Source organism: Mauremys reevesii, linkage group 11, assembly GCF_016161935.1.
Source record: "Mauremys reevesii isolate NIE-2019 linkage group 11, ASM1616193v1, whole genome shotgun sequence".
Taxonomy (NCBI): Eukaryota; Metazoa; Chordata; order Testudines; family Geoemydidae; genus Mauremys; species Mauremys reevesii.
The window spans coordinates 12755751-12774552 of NC_052633.1; the positions used below are offsets into that span (position 1 = coordinate 12755751).

Consider the following 18802-nt stretch of genomic DNA (forward strand, 5'->3'; position numbering starts at 1 on the left):
GCACGCTGGAGGAGGAGGATGTGCCTGGATGGCACTACAGTCCGACAGTTCTCAGCCAACATCACAAATTGCCAGAGGCTACAGCAGCCTTGAGGCCTCCCCTTGACTTAAGTCAGCCAAGTGGCGCTCTGGTGCAATGAGGCTCTGACTCCTCAGGCCCTGCCAGTTGGTCCCCCTCTCTGTGCAACTGCCTAATGAGCTTCAGCCTTTATTTTTGTACTGCCGGTGAACTCAAACATCCATGCAGCTCTATTTACCTGTCAAGGAAAGAACAAGCAGGAGCAAACACTTTGGTGGAGAGCCTCCATTTTGGATAAAAAGAAGAGTGCGTATCTACATCCAAATTCTGTGTGTCCCACAGGCCCCTGGCACGCTGCGCCCAGTCAGCCCTTGGCCAGGCTTGGTTTGCCGCTAAGGAAATAAGGTGATGTAATAAGAGCACCTAAAAATGTAAATTCCTATAATATAAGAGTGTTTTTTCTTAAAGTCACAGCTCCTGAAATCCGATGATCACAAGAGAATCCGTGTAAATATTCTTCAGGATGGTGGGGTTAATACAGGCCAAGCTCCTACTGAATTCCTGTTGACTTCAGTCCGAGTTGGTGATGCCCAGTACCTCACAGAATCAGGCCCTTTGTTTTGAATGTGTTCGCTAACTAAATTATTATTATTTCTATTATATTACAATCGTGATGATTATTTCTAAAGTCTGTGAAACAAAAGCAGGGCCCCATTCTGCTAGGGGCTGTACACACACCTAGTGAGAGATGGTCACTGCCAAAAGAGTTGACTATCTCAGTACAAAAGCCAGGAAAAGGATAGGAGGAAGGAAGGCTTATTATCCCCATTTTGCAGGTGGTTCACTGAGGCAGAGATGTATTAAGTGACTTGGGCACACAAGGAGTCTGTGACACAGCTGGGAACTGAACACAGATCTCCTAAGTCCCCAACCCATGCCTTAACTGCAAGACTACTTTTCCTCAAACTTCATAATAATATTAAAATAGGAAAGAGGAGGAAAAAAACCTTGTGAAAGCAAAGATGTTTTGCCCCCTCAGCACTGAGGGAATGATAAGCTTTATATTTTCCCTCAAACTGCATTTAAAATTATGGAATCAGCACTGAACTTACTCATGGAAACTTCTCTGGTGCATATTCTTTTAACTGCTCCATGATCCCGAAATTCTGTTAATGCATTAGAGTTTTCTAAGTTCCCTGTTTTAATGTCTCTGCTTCCACACAGTGTACCAATGGGTCTGCTTTGTTTTCTGTAACTGCCCTGCTTCAACGTTCAATGCAGACAGTTTCATGTGGGGGACAGGGGTTAGTCTTTTGGTATGGGGGGAGGGATAGCTCAGTGGTTTGAGCATGGGCCTGCTAAACCCAGGGTTGTGAGTTCAATCCTTGAGGGGGCCACTTAGGAATCTGGGGCAAAAATCAGTACTTGGTTCTGCTAGTGAAGGCAGGGGGGTGGACTCAATGACCTTTCAGGGTCCTTTCCAGTTCTGAGATAGGTATGTCTCCATATTTATTTAATTTTACACCTGTATTTTATTTCCTTTTCCTTTGTCCTCTTCTCTTTTCAAGGCTTTACAGTTTGAATTCATCTAGTGCTTGTATTGCAAAACTAATTGCATTAGTAATCAAGCAAACTTTGAATGTTTTAAGGAACTGCAAATTCTCCAGAAGAAGTGGGAAGGGTATTAAGGCTAACAGGAATTGCTGCATTTTATTACTTGACACAGATTAATGTAGCCTTACTGTCAGAGGTAGGCACTTGTTGTAGAGGTTTTCAGTAGAACAGAGGCCGTCCGATACCCAAGATTCATTTTTCATATAGTTAAGAGTCTCTCCCCCCTTTTAAAATACATCTTTCTTGTTTCTGTTCTGGCGGCTCCACAGAATTAGACCCACAAAAGCTGATCCTGATTTTTCTCTCAAGTGCTGCACAACCTCACTCCAGCACTGTTCCCATCTGGGGCTTTGTACTCAACACCCTATGAGTATCAGAGAGATTCTGTCCCTAGTTATCTGTGGCTTATGCTCCATATCCCCTTGCCACACCTAGCAGGGAACCATCAGTAATGATACCCAGTGCAATCATCTGAGCACACTGAGAGAGCACTTCCATGCCTAGAGCTAAGGGAAGAGCTTTCAGAAACAGATTGCTTGGCAAGATCAAAGCAACAAGCAATTCTAAAAGTTAAATGCCCAAAGTCATGTGCCCTTGGTTCATGACTGTGGGCACTGCGCCTTCTGAGCACACGCGCAGGTTCTTCGAGAACAAGTTAGTGGCTAATTCTCTATTTAGAGAGCACTGATCCCAGCTGGAACAGTAAACTACTGGCTATATCCTGATTGCGCTTCTAGCGGCAGATAAGAGAGCTCAAATTATTGCTGGAGGAACTTTTAGAGTGGGATTTTCAAAAGCAGAGTTAGGTCCAATGCTGAGTGCTCTTGAATATTCCAGTTAAAAAAAAATGTTCCCTGTAGTTTGTTTCCCTGTAGTCCATGTATTTTTGTGAGGTCTGTTTGACACGTGGAAGAGAAGACACAAATGAATGCTTGAGCTGCTGCTATTTGTGAGGCTAACTTTGCAGGGTGTGCTAACCTGCTCATCGGGCGGTGCGGGGAAAGAAATTATCATTCTAGAGTCTCTCCTGTTTTTGGAAGCAGTGCTGGTTTTGCTGGATACTGCCCTTGATCAGAGTAGGTGAAAACTTCCTAATCTGCTGCTTAGCAGAAATGAGGATATGGCAATATTTTCCCTGTCACTGTCATCTCCATGACAACTGGTTAAAAATCTGTTTTCAAAACTGATCTTTTAACGTTGGGAAGAGGGGAAATGAATCTATTGAAATGAAAACCAGAACATGAAGATGGATCTAGAGTGTCTGTCCTCCCTGTCTCAGAACACAAAAACAAGGGGACATTCAGTAAAACTGAAAGACAGCAAGTTCGAAACGGATGCAATGAAATAGTCTCCTTACAGAATGCTGAATTGAGACCATGGAATTCATTGCCCATGATGTGACTGAAGCTAAGAATTTAGCAAGATCTAAGGAAGGATTGGGCATTTCTATGGATAACTAGATTATCCAGAGTTATAGTGTTTTTTTAAAAAAATATATTTTGGAAGGGACAAGACCATCACAGAGGATAGGTTACCCAACATTTGCCTACTGCACCTTTCTCTGAGACAGCTGGTGCTGGCCACTGTCAGTCAGTGGTCAGAGCTTTCATTTCTTGTGTCGCCAGTTCAATATCCTCAGTATATAGGCCTTCTGTATTCTGAAAACACTTAGGACCAGATTTTGCTACCCTCACTCACCTTGAGTGGTACCTTGCTTGACACTGAAGTCAATGGGACAGCTTGTGGAGTAAAATGCCACTCAGCTTGAGTAAGGGTGGCAGAATTTGGCCTTTAACTTTCCTTTTTAACTTTGGAACAAATTGCTGCCCTCACAATTCTGAGCAGTGAACATACTTGCTGTGGACATGATGGCAAAGTGCTACAGGGACTCAGTATGGCGTACAAGAGATTACACTTTAAAGAAAAGAGTACCAGATCCTTAAGTGGTGTAAGTTAACTCCCGTGCAGCTATACCAGTTTATATCACCTGAGTATTTGGCGCACAATCTAGATATGTTTTACTAAGAGAGAGAACCACCTGTCAAGGAGTGTTTGTCCTACAGCATTCCTGATCTGAACTGAGGATTCCACACCCTGCATTGCGTGCATGAGCAGTTCAGCTCCATTTGGGATTGGTCAACGCAAACTTCCAGTCGCAAATCAGGTAAAGAACACGAGCCAGCTCCTTAAATTCCTTCGAGGCGGATGCACTAAGTATGCAGACCAGAAAAATAAGTCAACCAAAGCACTTTCTTTCTTCCTAGCTCTTTTTTGCTGAAACTGGATTAAACCCGAAAGCAGCTCATTGGTCTATTTCAGAAGGCTTATTATGTAAATCGATTTGCACACAGCATGCCACATCTACAGTACTATAATGCTAAAGGTCTGAACAGCAGTAGAAAGTCCAGAGCCAGTAAATTCAGTTAAGGCTTCGTTTCTATCCTTAACACACTCCTTCCCATGCACCTTTGGTGCCTAAGCATTGCAGATAGGGATGCCATTTGCTGTGGGGGGAAATGCCAAAATTTAAATGATCCTATATGTCACCTGCAATGGTTCCCCAACCTCAACAGAAAGTTATAGCCAGGAAGATTAAATCCCACAGCATTTAAATAACTGTCATCTTGCAATCTGAAAAACGCCCAGTTACTTAGGAACTTCCTGGTTTTTATTAGTTTATCTCACAACCTCAGGGCTATTTAAACAACAGTTTTACTAGCATTTAACCCTTTGAGTGTCTGCTATAAAATTCATGGGCGCTTTACAGAAGTAAGGTATACCTGAGAGACTGGGAGAATGTTCTGGTCTTGCAAAGAATGAGGTAGTGTGTTTGGATCATATTCACTAAACATGTGGGTTGAGACTTTCCTAAACTACATATGGGATTTGGGGGCATGATTCTCATTAATTCTGAATGAGACAGGAGCATCGAGATCCTTTAGGCAGCTTTGAAAATCTCCCTCTTAATACCCAAGGGGAGCGGAAATTACAAGCAAAGGAAAATATACCCGAAGAGTTTCTAGCCATTAAAAGGCATGTTGGATGAGTGTAGCTACCTTCAACGGCAAATCATATTTAAAGCCTCTGTGGTCCTCTGCAGTCATTTAAAATGGGGGAAGTCAGTTGTGAGGCTGCTCTTTATTCCTTCCCTTTCCCATCATGCTTTGCAGGTATCCTGCTGGGAGGGAGCATCCTTGCCCCTCTCCATCAGGAGGGATCAGCAGAGACTTAATTCCCCTCCCCCGACCTCTGCCATGTGCTGTCACAGAATCCCCGCCCCTCTGCCCCCGTGCCCCCTCTCCCTCCCCAAAAGGGTCCAGCTGTTCCCATGCCATCAGGCCTGTCTGTTCACCCTTCTGCCTAACTGAATGGAGAATGTCCCTGTGATGAGCACTCTGCCCTTTTCACCTGAGCCCTGTTCACAAGACATTTTCCCCCTCTGGTCATAGCAGTATAATCTCAGACACCACCTGGCAGAGGCAGACTCCGAGGGGAACTGCAGGACCTTTCAGGAAATGCAGGTTACCTGGCATCCCCAAAGTTGGAGCATGGCATGCCCTCTTTCACCTGGTACTGTGACAGCTAATGGGAAAAGGGATTGTTTGGTCTAAACAAACACACTTTGGGGATAGAATCGTAGGACTGGAAGGGACCTCAAGAGGTCCTCTAGTCCAGTCCCCTGCACTCAAGGCAGGACTAAGTATTATCTAGACCATCTCTGACAGGTGTTTATCTAACCTGCTCTTAAAAATCTCCAATGACGTAGATTCCACAACCTCCCTAGCAATTTATTCCAGTGCTTAACCACCCTGACAGGAAGTTTTTCCTTATGTCCAACCTAAATGGCCCTTGCTGCAATTTAAGCCCATTGCTTCTTGTCCTATCTTCAGAGATTAATGAGAACATTCTTTTTCTCCCTCCTCCTTGTAATAACCTTTTATGTACTTGAAAACTCATGTCCCTCCTGAGTCTTCTCCAGACTAAACAAACCCAATTTTTTCCATCTTCCCTCATAGGTCATGTTTTCTAGACCAGTAATCATTGTTGTTACTCTTCTCTGGATAGTTCTCACCCTCCACAAAGAAAGTGCTTCTATGCCTTTAGTTCCACTAGGGAAGACTCATGAATTTGGGAGAACTTTCACAAGAGCTGGACCTAAGCTATGGAACCTACTTCCAGAACAGATAGGAATGAGAGCCGATCTCCTCACTTTCAGAACTAATGGCAAAATTCATCTCTTTGACCGAGCTTTCTCTCAATAAGTTCTTTGCAAGCACCGCTCACATAGAGACAACACATACAAACACACAGCATACAAACAAGCCAGCCTAGACACTAATCAAGCTATTTTTCCTTTGGCCTGGAAAGGACAAATTGATGGCAAGAGATTATTAGTGTTCTATTTTTAAAATATTTAAGGTGTCCTCAGAGATTGGGTGATAGAGGCCATGTAAGTATCTGGATGGATAGACAGATGTAGATACTTAGAGGAACTGTGCCAATGAAATGGATGTTTGTTTGTAAATTTTTTTTTTTTAACTTTTGGCATACAGTCCACCTACTTGTTTCTATCCTTGAGGATAGTTGGGATCATTATTGTATCTCTACAACAGTGCAGATTGATTAATGAATAAACATGTAATCAGATTAAATAACAGAGCTAATAATCCACAGCAAATGCAAGTGAAATCTTAGGCTGTGGCTACACTTAGCACTTCAAAGCGCTGCCGCGGCAGTGCTTTGAAGCGCTAAGTGTAGTCAAAGCGCCAGCGCTGGGAGAAAGCTCTCCCAGCGCTGTCCGTACTCCACCTCCCTGTGGGGAATAACAGACAGCGCTGGGAGCCACGCTCCCAGCGCTGGGGCTTTGACCACACTGGCGCTTTGCAGCGCCGCAATTTGCAGCGCTGGAGAGGGTGTGTTTTCACACCCTGCTGCAGCGCTGCAAATTTGTAAGTGTAGCCAAGCCCTTAGAGTAAAGCGTGAATGTCTGTAGACAGAAGTATCTTTAAAAATAAGGAAGGGAGTAGGTAGATCGTCAGTTATAAATTGGCATTGGTGCACACTGATTTACACCATCTGAGAACCTGGCCCAGATTTTTTATATAAAGAAACTATTGTTGTTTGAAACAATGTGTTCTGAACAATATACTTTCTTCGCTATTTTCGTTTTGATTAGTTCATTCTAGCCAAACTATGGCAGGGATAACGTTTTCAGAGTTAATATGTAACCTGATGTTTAGCACCTCTCATTGCAGAAGATCAGGCAGACCTAAATGTTGGCTGTATAGTATTTCACTGCTAGCCTGCTTGGTTTGCAATACCATAAACAGCTGCCAGGTAAGCGCAGGTGTCGGCTGCTGTTTTGTGCCCCGGAGATATTTAGAGACAAGGTGGGTGTGTCTAGAAAACAAAAGAGTGAAAATAAGTGTAAATGTTCTGCCATTGTTTTAATACAGGTACTACAAGTCTATAGATGGTGTTATAGGACAGACTGCACTATTCCAGGATAGGATTGCTAGGACAGCATGTAGTAATTAAAGACACGAATCGTGACTTATTGTTGGCTCTGGTACTGAAAGTTAGGATGGGCCATCTTTCAGTTGCCAGCAAGGGCATGAAATACAGAACAGCCTTGTAGTTTGCAAAGCATTTGTGACCCAAGTAATTGATATTAACCTTCAGATCTGTGACACCAGGCCAGGAAGTAATGAAGTGATAGTTCTTTTTTTTTTTTTTTTTCCAAGCTCAAAGTCAAGAAAGTTGTTGCAGCTTCATAAACTGTGTTTAGGGCTACAATCTTTGTAATACTACTTTGTAATACTAGAAATTTTGAACCTTTTAGAATTAAGCTTCCCAAGTTTGGAGAGACTCTGCGTTATACACTCAACTTAGAACAATACAGAAACTTTCAAAGGTGAAACACCATCTGTCCACCAGTGGATTAAAAGAAACCAACAACAAGAAAAGCAAATATATACATCTTGATCCTGCAAAGCAATAGTTTGAAGAATTGGCCCATGTTTTAGAACCTGGTATAAGATTTTTATCTTATTTTTCCCCGAGCAATGCTATGATGTTACTTTCGTGTGTTGCAAATCATTAATACACAGGTCTTTCATTCCCAACTCATGCTCTTGTGCAGTAATGGGACTAGAATGTGTTCAGAGCTAAAGGTTTTTCTCTTTGATCCACATTATGGAACAGAATAGCCTTAAAGTGATCCGCCAGGTGGATCAGACATTAGAATTTATCTCACATATTGCTACCTCACTTTGGACTGACAAGTGCAAAACTTTAACCCTTTTAAAAATCACAGCCAAGATTTTCAGTACAGACTAGTGATTTTGGGTGCTCAACATGAGATGCCTTATAAAAGGCCTGACTTTCAGAGGGTGAGTGCTCAGCACTTTTCTAAGGGTACGTCTACACTACGGGATTATTCCGAATTTACATAAACCGGTTTAACAAAACAGATTGTATAAAATCGAGTGTGCGCGGCCACACTAAACACATTAAATCGGTGGTGTGCGTCCACGGTCCGAGGCTAGCGTCGATTTCTGGAGCATTGCACTGTGGGTAGCTACTCCGTAGCTATCCCATAGTTCCCGCAGCCTCCCCCGCCCCTTTGAATTTCCGGGTTGAGATCCCAGTGCCTGATGCGGCAAAAATCATTGTCGCGGGTGGTTCTGGGTAAATGTCGTCAGTCACTCCTTCCGCTGGGAAAGCAACGGCAGACAAGCATTTCATGCCTTTTTTCCCTGGATTGCCCTGGAAGATGCCATAGCATGGCAATCATGGAGCCTGTTTCGCCTTTTGTGACTGTCACCGTATGTGTACTAGATGCCGCTCACAGAGGCGATTCAGCAGCGCTACACAGCAGCATGCTTTTGCTTTTGCATGATAGCAGAGATGGTTATCAGCCATATTGTACCATCTACCATACCATAAATTGATCGTGGCTACCAGTCCTTTTGCACTGTTCCATTTGCTGCTGTCATAAGTGCCCCTGGCTGCTCTTAGCCAGGGGCGCAAAAGCCAAAACTGGGAATGACTCCCTGAGTCAATCCCTCCTTTTTGGTATCTAAAAATAGAATCAGTCCTGCCTAGAATATGGGCAAGTGTACTAGAGAACCACTGTATCAGAGAGCACAGCTGCTCTGTGTCAGATCCTGCAGAAATTATGAGCTGTATTCTATTCACAGGGGGTGCTCCTGCAACAACCCCACTTGTTGATTCCGTTCTTCCCTCAGCCTTCCTGGGCTACCGTAGCATTGTCCCCCCACTTGTTTGATGAAGTAATAAAGAATGCAGGAATAAGACACAGTGACTTGTTAGTGAGATATGAGTGGAAGGCAGCCTCCAGCTGCTATGATAGTCCAGACAGGACAGTAAGGAGTGTGTAGGAGAGGAGCCCAGCATCCCTCTGCTAGTTCAGGGGCACTTGAATCTTTTCTTTACACATGAAGGGTGGGGGCTGATGGAGCTCAGCCCCCTGTTGCTATGACGATGATGGTTATCAGCCATATTGTACCATCTACCAGGAAAAATTAGGACCAGGCGCCCTTGATCGACCTAACAGATGCTAGTCATCATGGTTACCAGTCCTTTTGCACTGCCCCATGTGCCAATAGGCTGATGACGAGGACAGATACCAGTCGTATTGTACCATCAGCCAGCCATAGTGTGGGGGGGAGCAAGGATGTTGGTGTTGAGTGCTGCACCATCGCGTCTATCTGCAGCATTCGGTAAAGATAGGGTGACATGTAAAAGAGTCAAGAGAGGATTGTTTTCCCTTTCACTTCTGGGGGTGGGTGGGGGGGTGCGTAAATTGCCGAGCTATGCCCTGACCCACTGCGGACACTGTTTTTGACCCTAGAAGCATTTGGAGCTCAGCCAAGAATGCAAATGCTTTTCAGAGACTGCAGGAACTGTGGGATAGCTTGAGTCCTCCAGTCCATGAGCGTCCATTTGATTCTTTGGCTTTCCGTTACGCTTGTCACGCAGCAGTGAGCTGAGTCCCTGCTATGGCATCTGTCTGGAGATATTTAAAAAATGATTTTGAATTTCGTCTTCTGTAACAGAGCACTGATAGAACAGATTTGCCTGCCCTTACAGCGATCACGTCCGCATCGTCCATGCGGGAGCTCTTTCTTTATTTTGATTTTTAACTGCATCACCACCCGTGCTGATCAGAGCTCCACGCTGGGCAAACAGGAAATATTCAAAAGTTCGCGGGGCTTTTCCTGTCTACCTGGCCACTGCATCCGAGTTCAGATTGCTGTCCAGAGCGGTCAGTGGTGCACTGTGGGATACCGCCCGGAGGCCAATACCGTCGATCTGCGGCCACACTAACCCCAATCCAATATGGTAATACCGATATTAGCCCTACTCCTCTCATTAGGGAGGAGTACAGAAACCGGTTTAAAGAGCCCTTTATACCGATATAAAGGGCCTCTTAGTGTGGACGGTTGTGGCGTTAAATCGGTTTTACGCTCCTAAAACCGGTTTAAACGCGTAGTGTAGAATCAGACCCCGTTAAAGGATGTCTTAAGCTGGAGGCTCAAAAATTGAGGTGCCCTAAATTACTAGTCACATTTCTGTATGTTAAAGTTTATTTGCTCTGTAAACTCACCAGCTTCTGGGTGCTGATGTCTTGGATCCTGCAGATTGGTGTGGGTGTGTAATCTCCCAGGCAAAAATCAAAGAGCCCCCATGAATTTCAATGAACACATTTACAATCATTAAGCAGCAGCAGCTGGTTGAGAAGGGAGGCAGGAGTATGCTGTGTACTGCTCAGAGCCTGAGTGCATTCAGGTTTGATTTTAATTTTTCGATACTTTGTTCAGGGTCTGTTATTCATGCAAATATTTGTCTGTGTGAAGCTATGGGAACATGCAGCTCAAGAAAATAAAGTGTATTGTTTTAATTACAGGCCAAAGATATTGTACATTATTGGGAAGGCTTTGTTGTCTTATCTTGACAATGTCTTTGGGCTTGGCTACACTTACAAATTTGCAGCGCTGCAGCAGGGTGCGAAAACACACCCTCTCCAGCGCTGCAAATTGTGGCGCTGCAAAGTGCCAGTGTGGTCAAAGCCCCAGCGCTGGGAGCGCGGCTCCCAGCGCTGTCCGTTATTCCCCACAGGGAGGTGGAGTACGGACAGCGCTGGGAGAGCTTTCTCCCAGCGCTGGCGCTTTGACTACACTTAGCGCTTCAAAGCGCTGCCGCGGCAGCGCTTTGAAGTGTAAGTGTAGCCAAAGCCTTTCAAACTAATCCTTAGTACCCGCTAAACCATATAACCCTTCCCAGCTTAATAGGACAATGTATCTGGAAATGTTTCTGATATTCAGCCTATTTTTTTTTCTAATTCAGTCCCTTACTCCTACTCATTCCCTATCCTCAGCTGTACTACCCTAAATATTTCCTCTTTGATGTTTACTCCAGTATCTGATATATTGTTATCTCTCTCCCTTCTTTTTAAGCTCTTGATTTGTCAGGCTATAGATATAGTCCAAATTCTTCTACATCCTTGTCTGACCCCCATTGCCTTAGTGTGTGAGCAGCTCATAACTTTCATAAATTTATTTTTATAACACCTCTGAGGTAGAGAATTATCTCCATATGGGGAACAATAGCAAGGAAAGACCACAGAACTTTTGCAAGGTCACACAATCAGTTTTTGGTACAGCCAGGAATTTAACCTAGGTCTCTAGATTCACAGACCCAGGCCTTACCCCAGAACTGAACTTCTGACCTTGGTTAAAGCTGATCTCAGAAGAGTAGTTTGACACGGGTGTAACTGAGTGCAGAATTTTGTCCAAATTATTCCTAAAGAGTTAGGACCTCTTATCAGAACTGTCTTTTAATTGTCCACATCTTTCTTATAAAGAAGTGCCCAGGACTGAACACAACTAAATGTTTGATATTTATTATAATTATCAAACAATACTGTCACGCAGAAGTTACACTTGGGTATGTAAGAGCAGTGTCCTTCATTTCCCCGCCCTAACACGTTGTATAGAGTTCTGATGCGCTGTGAAACAGCTGCCAGATCCCACATCTGAGGGAGCTACATTTCAGTGCTGATTCACCTACAGATTGTGTATTGTTTAAGTAAGGTTGATGAAAGGCTCTGTTTTAAATATAAAGTGATACTAATCATCATGGGCTTCATTCTGTGACATTCCTGAATGGAAACTGTTACATATGCCCTATTTGAGTAGCATTATTGGCATTGGCTATAGCTCAGTTACTTTCAGAGCTAACACCTTGAATGTGGTTCTAAAATTTCAACACTTTACTTAATTATTCTCTTTGAATCTGGGACTATCATTTACTATTTGTACAGCAGCAAACACAATGAGGTGCAACTTGTTTGTGATCTTTAGGTGCTACTGCAATATAAATGTTAAATGATAATAGTAATTCACAGCTGCGACCCGGTCCCTGACAGCGTGTGCCAGGGCCGCCCAGAGGATTCAGGGGACCTGGGGCAAAGCAGGGGAGCTGTGGTGCTTGTACTCACCCGGCGGTGGTCCGGTTCTTCAGCGGCGGGGGGCCCTTCAGTCGCTCCACGTCTTCAGCAGCGCTGAAGGGCCCCCTGCCGCCAAAGACCCGGAGCGACTGAAGGGCCCCCCACAGCCAAAATGCCGCTGAAGACCTGGACTGCTGCCAGGCCAGGGCTCATGGGGCCTGGGGCAAATTGCCCCACTGGCCCCCCCCCCCCCCCCCCGGGCAGCCCTGGCATGTGCCACTAAAATTAAATGTCTTCAATATTTTTTGCAGTATTGGGCTGGTTCAACAACGGTGATGATAAAATAGCAGCTGCCGACCTTCCATGAGATGTCAGGGTTTTAGTCGTAGTTTAAACTTCACCACAAGACACCGTGATTAAAACAGAGCATCTCAAGCCAAAAGCCAGACAACTTCAAATTGCAAGGCTGAATTCAGAAATCAGGAGCTTAATTCCTGTCTCAGACTGCTGCAAAATTTTTCAGACTTTAAATGCCTGATCCAAAGCCCAGGAAAGTCAGTGGAAAGAATCCCATTGATTTCAGTGGGCTTTCAATCGAGACCTAAGGCTCTAACAAATGTAGTGGGCCAGTGCCTTCTTCAAACACATATCTTGACTGCTGAGCTGTGCACGGTGGGCAGAACTAGGAACAGGTGGAAAGGAAGGAATCCTCTTCCAGGCAGCTGTAGAGAACAGAACATAGTTGCCAACATCTGGAAATGTGTGGTGATCTCCTGGGCCTACTGAAGTCAGTAGGTCAGATTTCACTCCTCATGTGTACCATTGCTTTTAGCATCTTCTACAAGCTTTTGTCATGTGTGCTTATGGCACATTATTACCTGGGGTGCCTGGTTCTTTTCCATGGGTAGTTCCCCTTTGACTTACTTTGTATTCTGTTATGTATTTGCAGCTCATTTGAGAACAAAATGCAGTGTGAATGCCCTACCGGCTCTTTTGCTTGACTTTTGCTTGCCCTTTTTATGACTTAAAAGAAGTTTCCTTAAACCAGCGGTCCCCAAACTTTTTTGTCCACTCCTCCTTACCTGGTCCATGCCCCTCCCTCCTGGGAGCTGTGGTCTGGAGCAGGGGCTGGGTACAGGACCAGCACCACAGTGGGGAGCCAGGGCCAGGGCCAGAGCTGTGATGGGGAACCGGGGTTGGGACCAGGGCCAGAGCTGTGGTCAGGGGCCAGGAGCAGGGCCATGGCTGGGAACCAGGAACCGTGGCCAGGAACCACACACCGCGGCCGGGAGTGGGAACCAGGAACTGTGGCTGGGAACGGGACCAGCGTTGCAGCTGGGCCCACGGTCGGGGCCAGGAGCTGGGCGACGTGGCCAGGAGCGGAACCTTGGCCGGGGCCAGGAGCAGAGCTGGGGGCAGAGTGGGGTTGGATGGGTCTCCCTCCCCCTCACCCCCTCCCCGACCCCTGCGCCGCCGCCCCCCTCTCCTCCCCCCCGTGGGGGCTAGCCCAAGCCAAAGGTTCAGATTGGATTTCAATCTGACATTAAATGGGAAATCCACTGTATACTATTGCTTTTAGCATCTTTTATAAGCCTTGCAAGTCAATGGGATTTGGGCTCATAAACACCTTAGACATGTTTGAAAATCTCAGTCTCACTGATCAGATGCAAGTTGTCAAATGGTCCTTATGAAAGTGAGGAGTGCAAATGATAACTTAGACAGTTTTGCGTGCACTTGTTATAATTACAGGAGACAAGACACGTTATCTAGTGTCTCAGAATTATAGCAAAAAAATTGAATACACTAAGCAATAATAAATTATACTAATACTAGAGACTGATGCTTCTCGAGAGTTGAAGGTACCTGGGCTTTTTCTTCATGCCTTACAGTGCATATAAGTCATGTGATTCTCTGGATTAGCCAAATGAGTAATTGCTTAGATATCTGGACTTTTATAAAACTGGAGGTCAGACTCGGTGCTAACTCAAATCAGTGTAATCCATCCCTTTGACTTCAGTAGGCCCTGAGTGCATTTATTTCTCAGGAACGTTACCAGAGTGTAGGAAACTGAAGTCTCTTCCCTGCACAACGAGGATAGTATGAGTTGTGGTAAAAGAAGCTTTCCTGTTCTGCCCAGTCAAGGTGTTCTGTAAGAACCACTTCCAGGAACGAGAAGCTAGTTTAGCATCTGTAAATATTTGTGGCCTGGTCCAAACCTATTGACTTCAATCAGTGTGTTCCATTGCCCTCCGTAGGCTTTGGATCAGGCCCCAAATCTTTGGTCTCAGCTGAAATGCCAGTTACGATGGTGGTGTAAACTGGTGGGCAAACTCACCTGCTGGGGTGTAAGTAGAATAATGCCCCCCAACAACTGTTCAGTCCAAGACCTTTACCTTAGAGCTGCCTTTGTTTCTAAATCGGCGTTCCAGAACAAGGGCGGGCAAACAAACTCTCGGTCCTAGGTACTAACTAGAGATGGTTGAAATTTCTTTTCACCCTGCAGAAAATTTTGACGTTTCATTAAATATATTTGAGGGAAGCAGAGACTTTCTGAAAAAAAAATGTTCATTGTATCGAAAACCCAGTTTTCTATTTTAAAAATGTTGATGAAAAATGTTTGACCACCTGAGGCTTTCCTTGCTCCCACCAGCCAGGAGGGGAGAGGACACACACTCCCTTTATTTCTTGGCTACTATGGAGAGAGACCCCCATGACGTTCCTGACCCTGAGTCTCTCTTTTGTCTGCTGTCTCTGCCACAGAGACAGGAAGCCTTTTATCTGGCTTTCTGTAGGGAACATAAGAACGGCCATATTGGGTCAGACCAAAGGTCCATCTAACCCAGTGTCTGGTCTTCCGACCATGGCCAATGCCAGGTGCCCCAGAGGGAATGAACAAATGCTTGCTCCTTGTCATATGCCCTGCAACTACAGCTTCCAGTTTTAAAGGACCCAGGCCAACACATTGGGATACATGCATGCACCCAAAGCCCCAGGTGCAGGTGGCTTTTATGCTGTGGATACCTCTTCAGTAAGAACTGGACTGAGATCACCATTGTACTTCATGTGAGACACCCAAGAGTCATGAGATGGTAATAGTAGCTTTTAGCTACAATTAGTAGGACCTGGATTTCATTTGGTAATTGAAAGGTGAAGGACTGTATCCTATTACCAGCCCCTGGAGACATCCACCCTCCTATACTGGGACAAACATATTGAATACGCCTATATTATCCAAAAGAACATATTTGCCTGGTCTTTGTTTAGGTCTTAAAAATTATGACTTAGATTTTCAAAGCTGTGTGAGGCATTTGAGAATTGAATGTTCTAACCCCCCCAGGCAGCTTTGAAAGTCTCCACCTAATGTGATTGCCAGACCTCCTGTACTGAATAAATAGCCCTCTAGTTATTAGAGGATATGTTCATGTTCTACATGTAATATGTATTGTAAAAAAAAATTAACATGGTTTTGGCAAAATATACCATTTGGCTAGCTTTCTAGTCTAGGATTAAGCTATTTTTTGTGGTTTCTTCATGACATGTTATGAAAGGGCTTCACTGTACTAGGATCTGGTGCCAGGTTTTGTGCATATTAAGACCTTTGCCAGATCACGTTGCTCTTGAGTGAAACTAAAAATAATATAAGAATTGTCTCTTGCCTTCATTGAGTCTGTTTTTACTGTGCAGCCTCCCTGGTTGTGTGTGTGTGTGTGTGTGTGTTTGTCGTTTTTTGTTTTTAACTATCCAGTCCTTTATATATGGTGACTGCTCAGTTCTGACATACCATTTTGGCAAAATAGGCTGACCCAAAGGAGACCTTGCTCATGTCATGTAACTCAATCCCCACCACTTTGACGTTGAAGTAGGCCAGCAAGCTTATGTGAGGGCAAATGCTGACGCTATGGACAAAATTGCTTAGAAGTTTTCCCACCAGGGTTGGTGACACACACTCATAGGTTGTGATTCAGCTGCTTGTTTCTCCTCATAGGTGCAGTCCACTTACTGGCTTTGCTACCAAGTCAGCCTTTTTGTGAATGCCTGATGATGCTCCTTTTCAGTGTGAATAATCAATAGGGTGATATGTGTGTGATAGATGGGCGGAGGTGCGTGGGGGGTGGGAAAATAGGGCAAGGGGAAAAGGGTTGGGACTTAAATGACCTTTGTAAATGTCTTTCCGTCCCCTTTGTTGCTGGTAACGGAGATGTAAGTTTGCTGCAGATGACAATTTAACCTGAAGCTCTGTTCTTTCCACAGTGGGTAAGCCTCACAAGTGTAACTACTGCGGCCGGAGCTACAAGCAGCGCAGTTCACTGGAGGAACACAAGGAACGCTGCCACAACTATCTTCAGAATGTCAGTATGGAGGCTGCTGGGCAGGTCATGAGTCACCATGGTGGGTGGAAACAATGTTCAGGAGCCTCCTGTACCTCGGAGTGACTTCTGCACTTATTTCATGTTTTTTGGGGTTTTTTCTCTCTCTAGATAGTGGTTTTTTTTGTTTGTTTGTTTTTTTAATACTTAAAATAACCTCATTCTTCCTAGAACTTTTAAGTTTAAATATTCTTAAGAAAGACAGAAACCGTGCATGAAATCCTGGCCCCACTGAAGTCAACAACAAAACTCCCTTTGACTTCAGAGGAGCCAGGGGGTGGGTGGGTGGGTGTGTGTGTGTGTGTAAAATCAGCCCTGCAAAATTATTATGAAAAATTGACTAGACCAAATATAAAATGTGTTCTTTGCCCACCTTTTAACATAACTGATATGAGAAAAACTAAAAATATTGTAGTCTTTGTAAAAACAAAGCTTCTGTGTTGCAAGTACGAACGTAGAATTTGGCAAGATTGGTAAATGTAATATGTTACACATACATATGTGTGTGTGTGTATATGTAAATATTTTAACATAATAGACATGCTGTATGTGTAAATAGTATATTGAAAAAGATTATTGAGGCTTTTTGTGTAGTATAAAGAGCTTGAAAAAGAGGATATAAAAAGCAGGCTATGAGAACATAGTTTTATCTTAGTGGGTTAGAACATTTAAAAAAACAAACCATAATTTTTTTCAGACTCTCAAAATTAACTTTGGTTTTAGTTTTTGAAGTGGAAGCTTTTGATTTTTGAAATTTTTCGTGAAATGACTTATCCTTTTAAAAAAAATGTTTATTGAAAATTTTATTTTTTGATTTTTGGTATACTTTTTGAAAATATTTTAAAAATTTTGTTTAAAAAAAAAAGTCCTACCATGTGACTAAGCTAACCAGTCAAAATTTTCAGCATTGCAATATGAAAAAGAGGAAGGAAATTGAAAGCAGCCTGCTTTTTTTCCTTTTTGTGTGTTTTTTGGTTAGGAGTTTTCTGTTTGTTTTTTGCTACTGTGTAACTTTTCATTGGTCAGTTTAGTCACGTGGTGGGATTTTTATTTATTTAAAAAGAAAATTCTTCAAAAATATATAACAAGAAGCCAAGACCAAAAAATAGCAATTTAAATAATTTATTTCTAATAGAAAATTTTGGAGAAAAAAATCACAAGAATTTTTAAATATTCCTTTTTTTTTTGCCCCCCACAAAAAAGTTGCATTGGAAAAATGTCAATTGCTCTGTTAAATAATTTCAATTATATACCGCCACCAGAAATTCCATGGAGAAGAAAATAAGCATTTAAAATCTGGTACATTCAGAAAGATTAATGTTTATAGCTAAACATTTTAGGCCTGATCTAATGCTCATAAAAGTCAGTAGAAATAGTCCCTCTGATTTCAGTGGTCTTTGGGTCAGAGCTCTTTTGTATCCTGACTTTCAGACATACTTGATCTTTTTGGACTGATGGTGTTTAAGCTAAGAGTTTACCCAGCTACACCATTCCCAAGAAGAGTCTTAGGCGCCTGTGACTTCAAGGGGGCTTCTTTCAGGGGTTAAAGTTAAGTCAATGTGCGTAGTTCTTTTGAGAACTGGGTCTTTAGTGAGCTTTCTCCATAAAACGCAGTTATGAAAGCTACAAGTAAGTGCTTCAGGGATTGTGTTGTGGGAGATCTCCCCAGATTCTACTCCACTTCTAGTCAAAAACACTTCTCTTTGCCAGTGTTGAGACAGTTTTAGATTTGCTTGGAAGGAACTACTTAAACATAGACTGTGCGGGCCAAGTTCTTAGCCTTTTCTACACCTAGAAGATTCACTGGTTTAACTTCAATCAGTTTTTCAACCAATTTAAGTTAGACCGGTCCAAACCCCTGTCTGAACACTCTGAGGGCTTTTGTACACTACCACTTAAATCAATGTAAGTGACGTTGCTCAAGGGTGTGAAAAAAAACACCACCCTGAGCGACGTAACTTACATCGGGTGCCTCGTTGATATGGAGTACTTAGGCCGACGGGAGAGGGCTCTCCTGTCAGTGTAATGCATCTTCACCAGACGCGCTACGTGGCACTGCTGCATCAGTGCAGGGGCATCAATTGACTGTGGTAGTGAAGACAAGCCCTTAGTCTGGTTTAGTTTAGTTTGTCTGTTCTTAATGGGTTTAAATTAAGCTGGAATAAATCTGGTTTAAAGTCAAATAAGAGCATTCACACAGCCTTTCCATGGGTTTAATTAAAATTAGTTTAAAATCACACCTTAAGTGAATCCAGTGCAACTTTCTCATGTAGACAAGTCCCTTGTATTTAAATCTCCTGCCATGCAAGTGAGTAAGGGAGTACAAGG

The 18802-nt window shown here is 43.6% G+C and overlaps 1 protein-coding gene across 13 annotated transcripts in view; it reads left to right on the forward strand.

The window, feature by feature from the left end:
* IKZF2 (IKAROS family zinc finger 2) overlaps positions 1-18802 on the forward strand; it is a 206499-nt gene that overhangs the window by 164964 nt on the left and 22733 nt on the right. For all 13 annotated transcript variants that reach the window (XM_039494409.1, XM_039494416.1, XM_039494405.1 and 10 more), the window contains one exon: positions 16359-16496. In XM_039494409.1, the coding sequence (XP_039350343.1) occupies positions 16359-16496 (138 nt within the window). The remainder of the gene's footprint in view (positions 1-16358; positions 16497-18802) is intronic.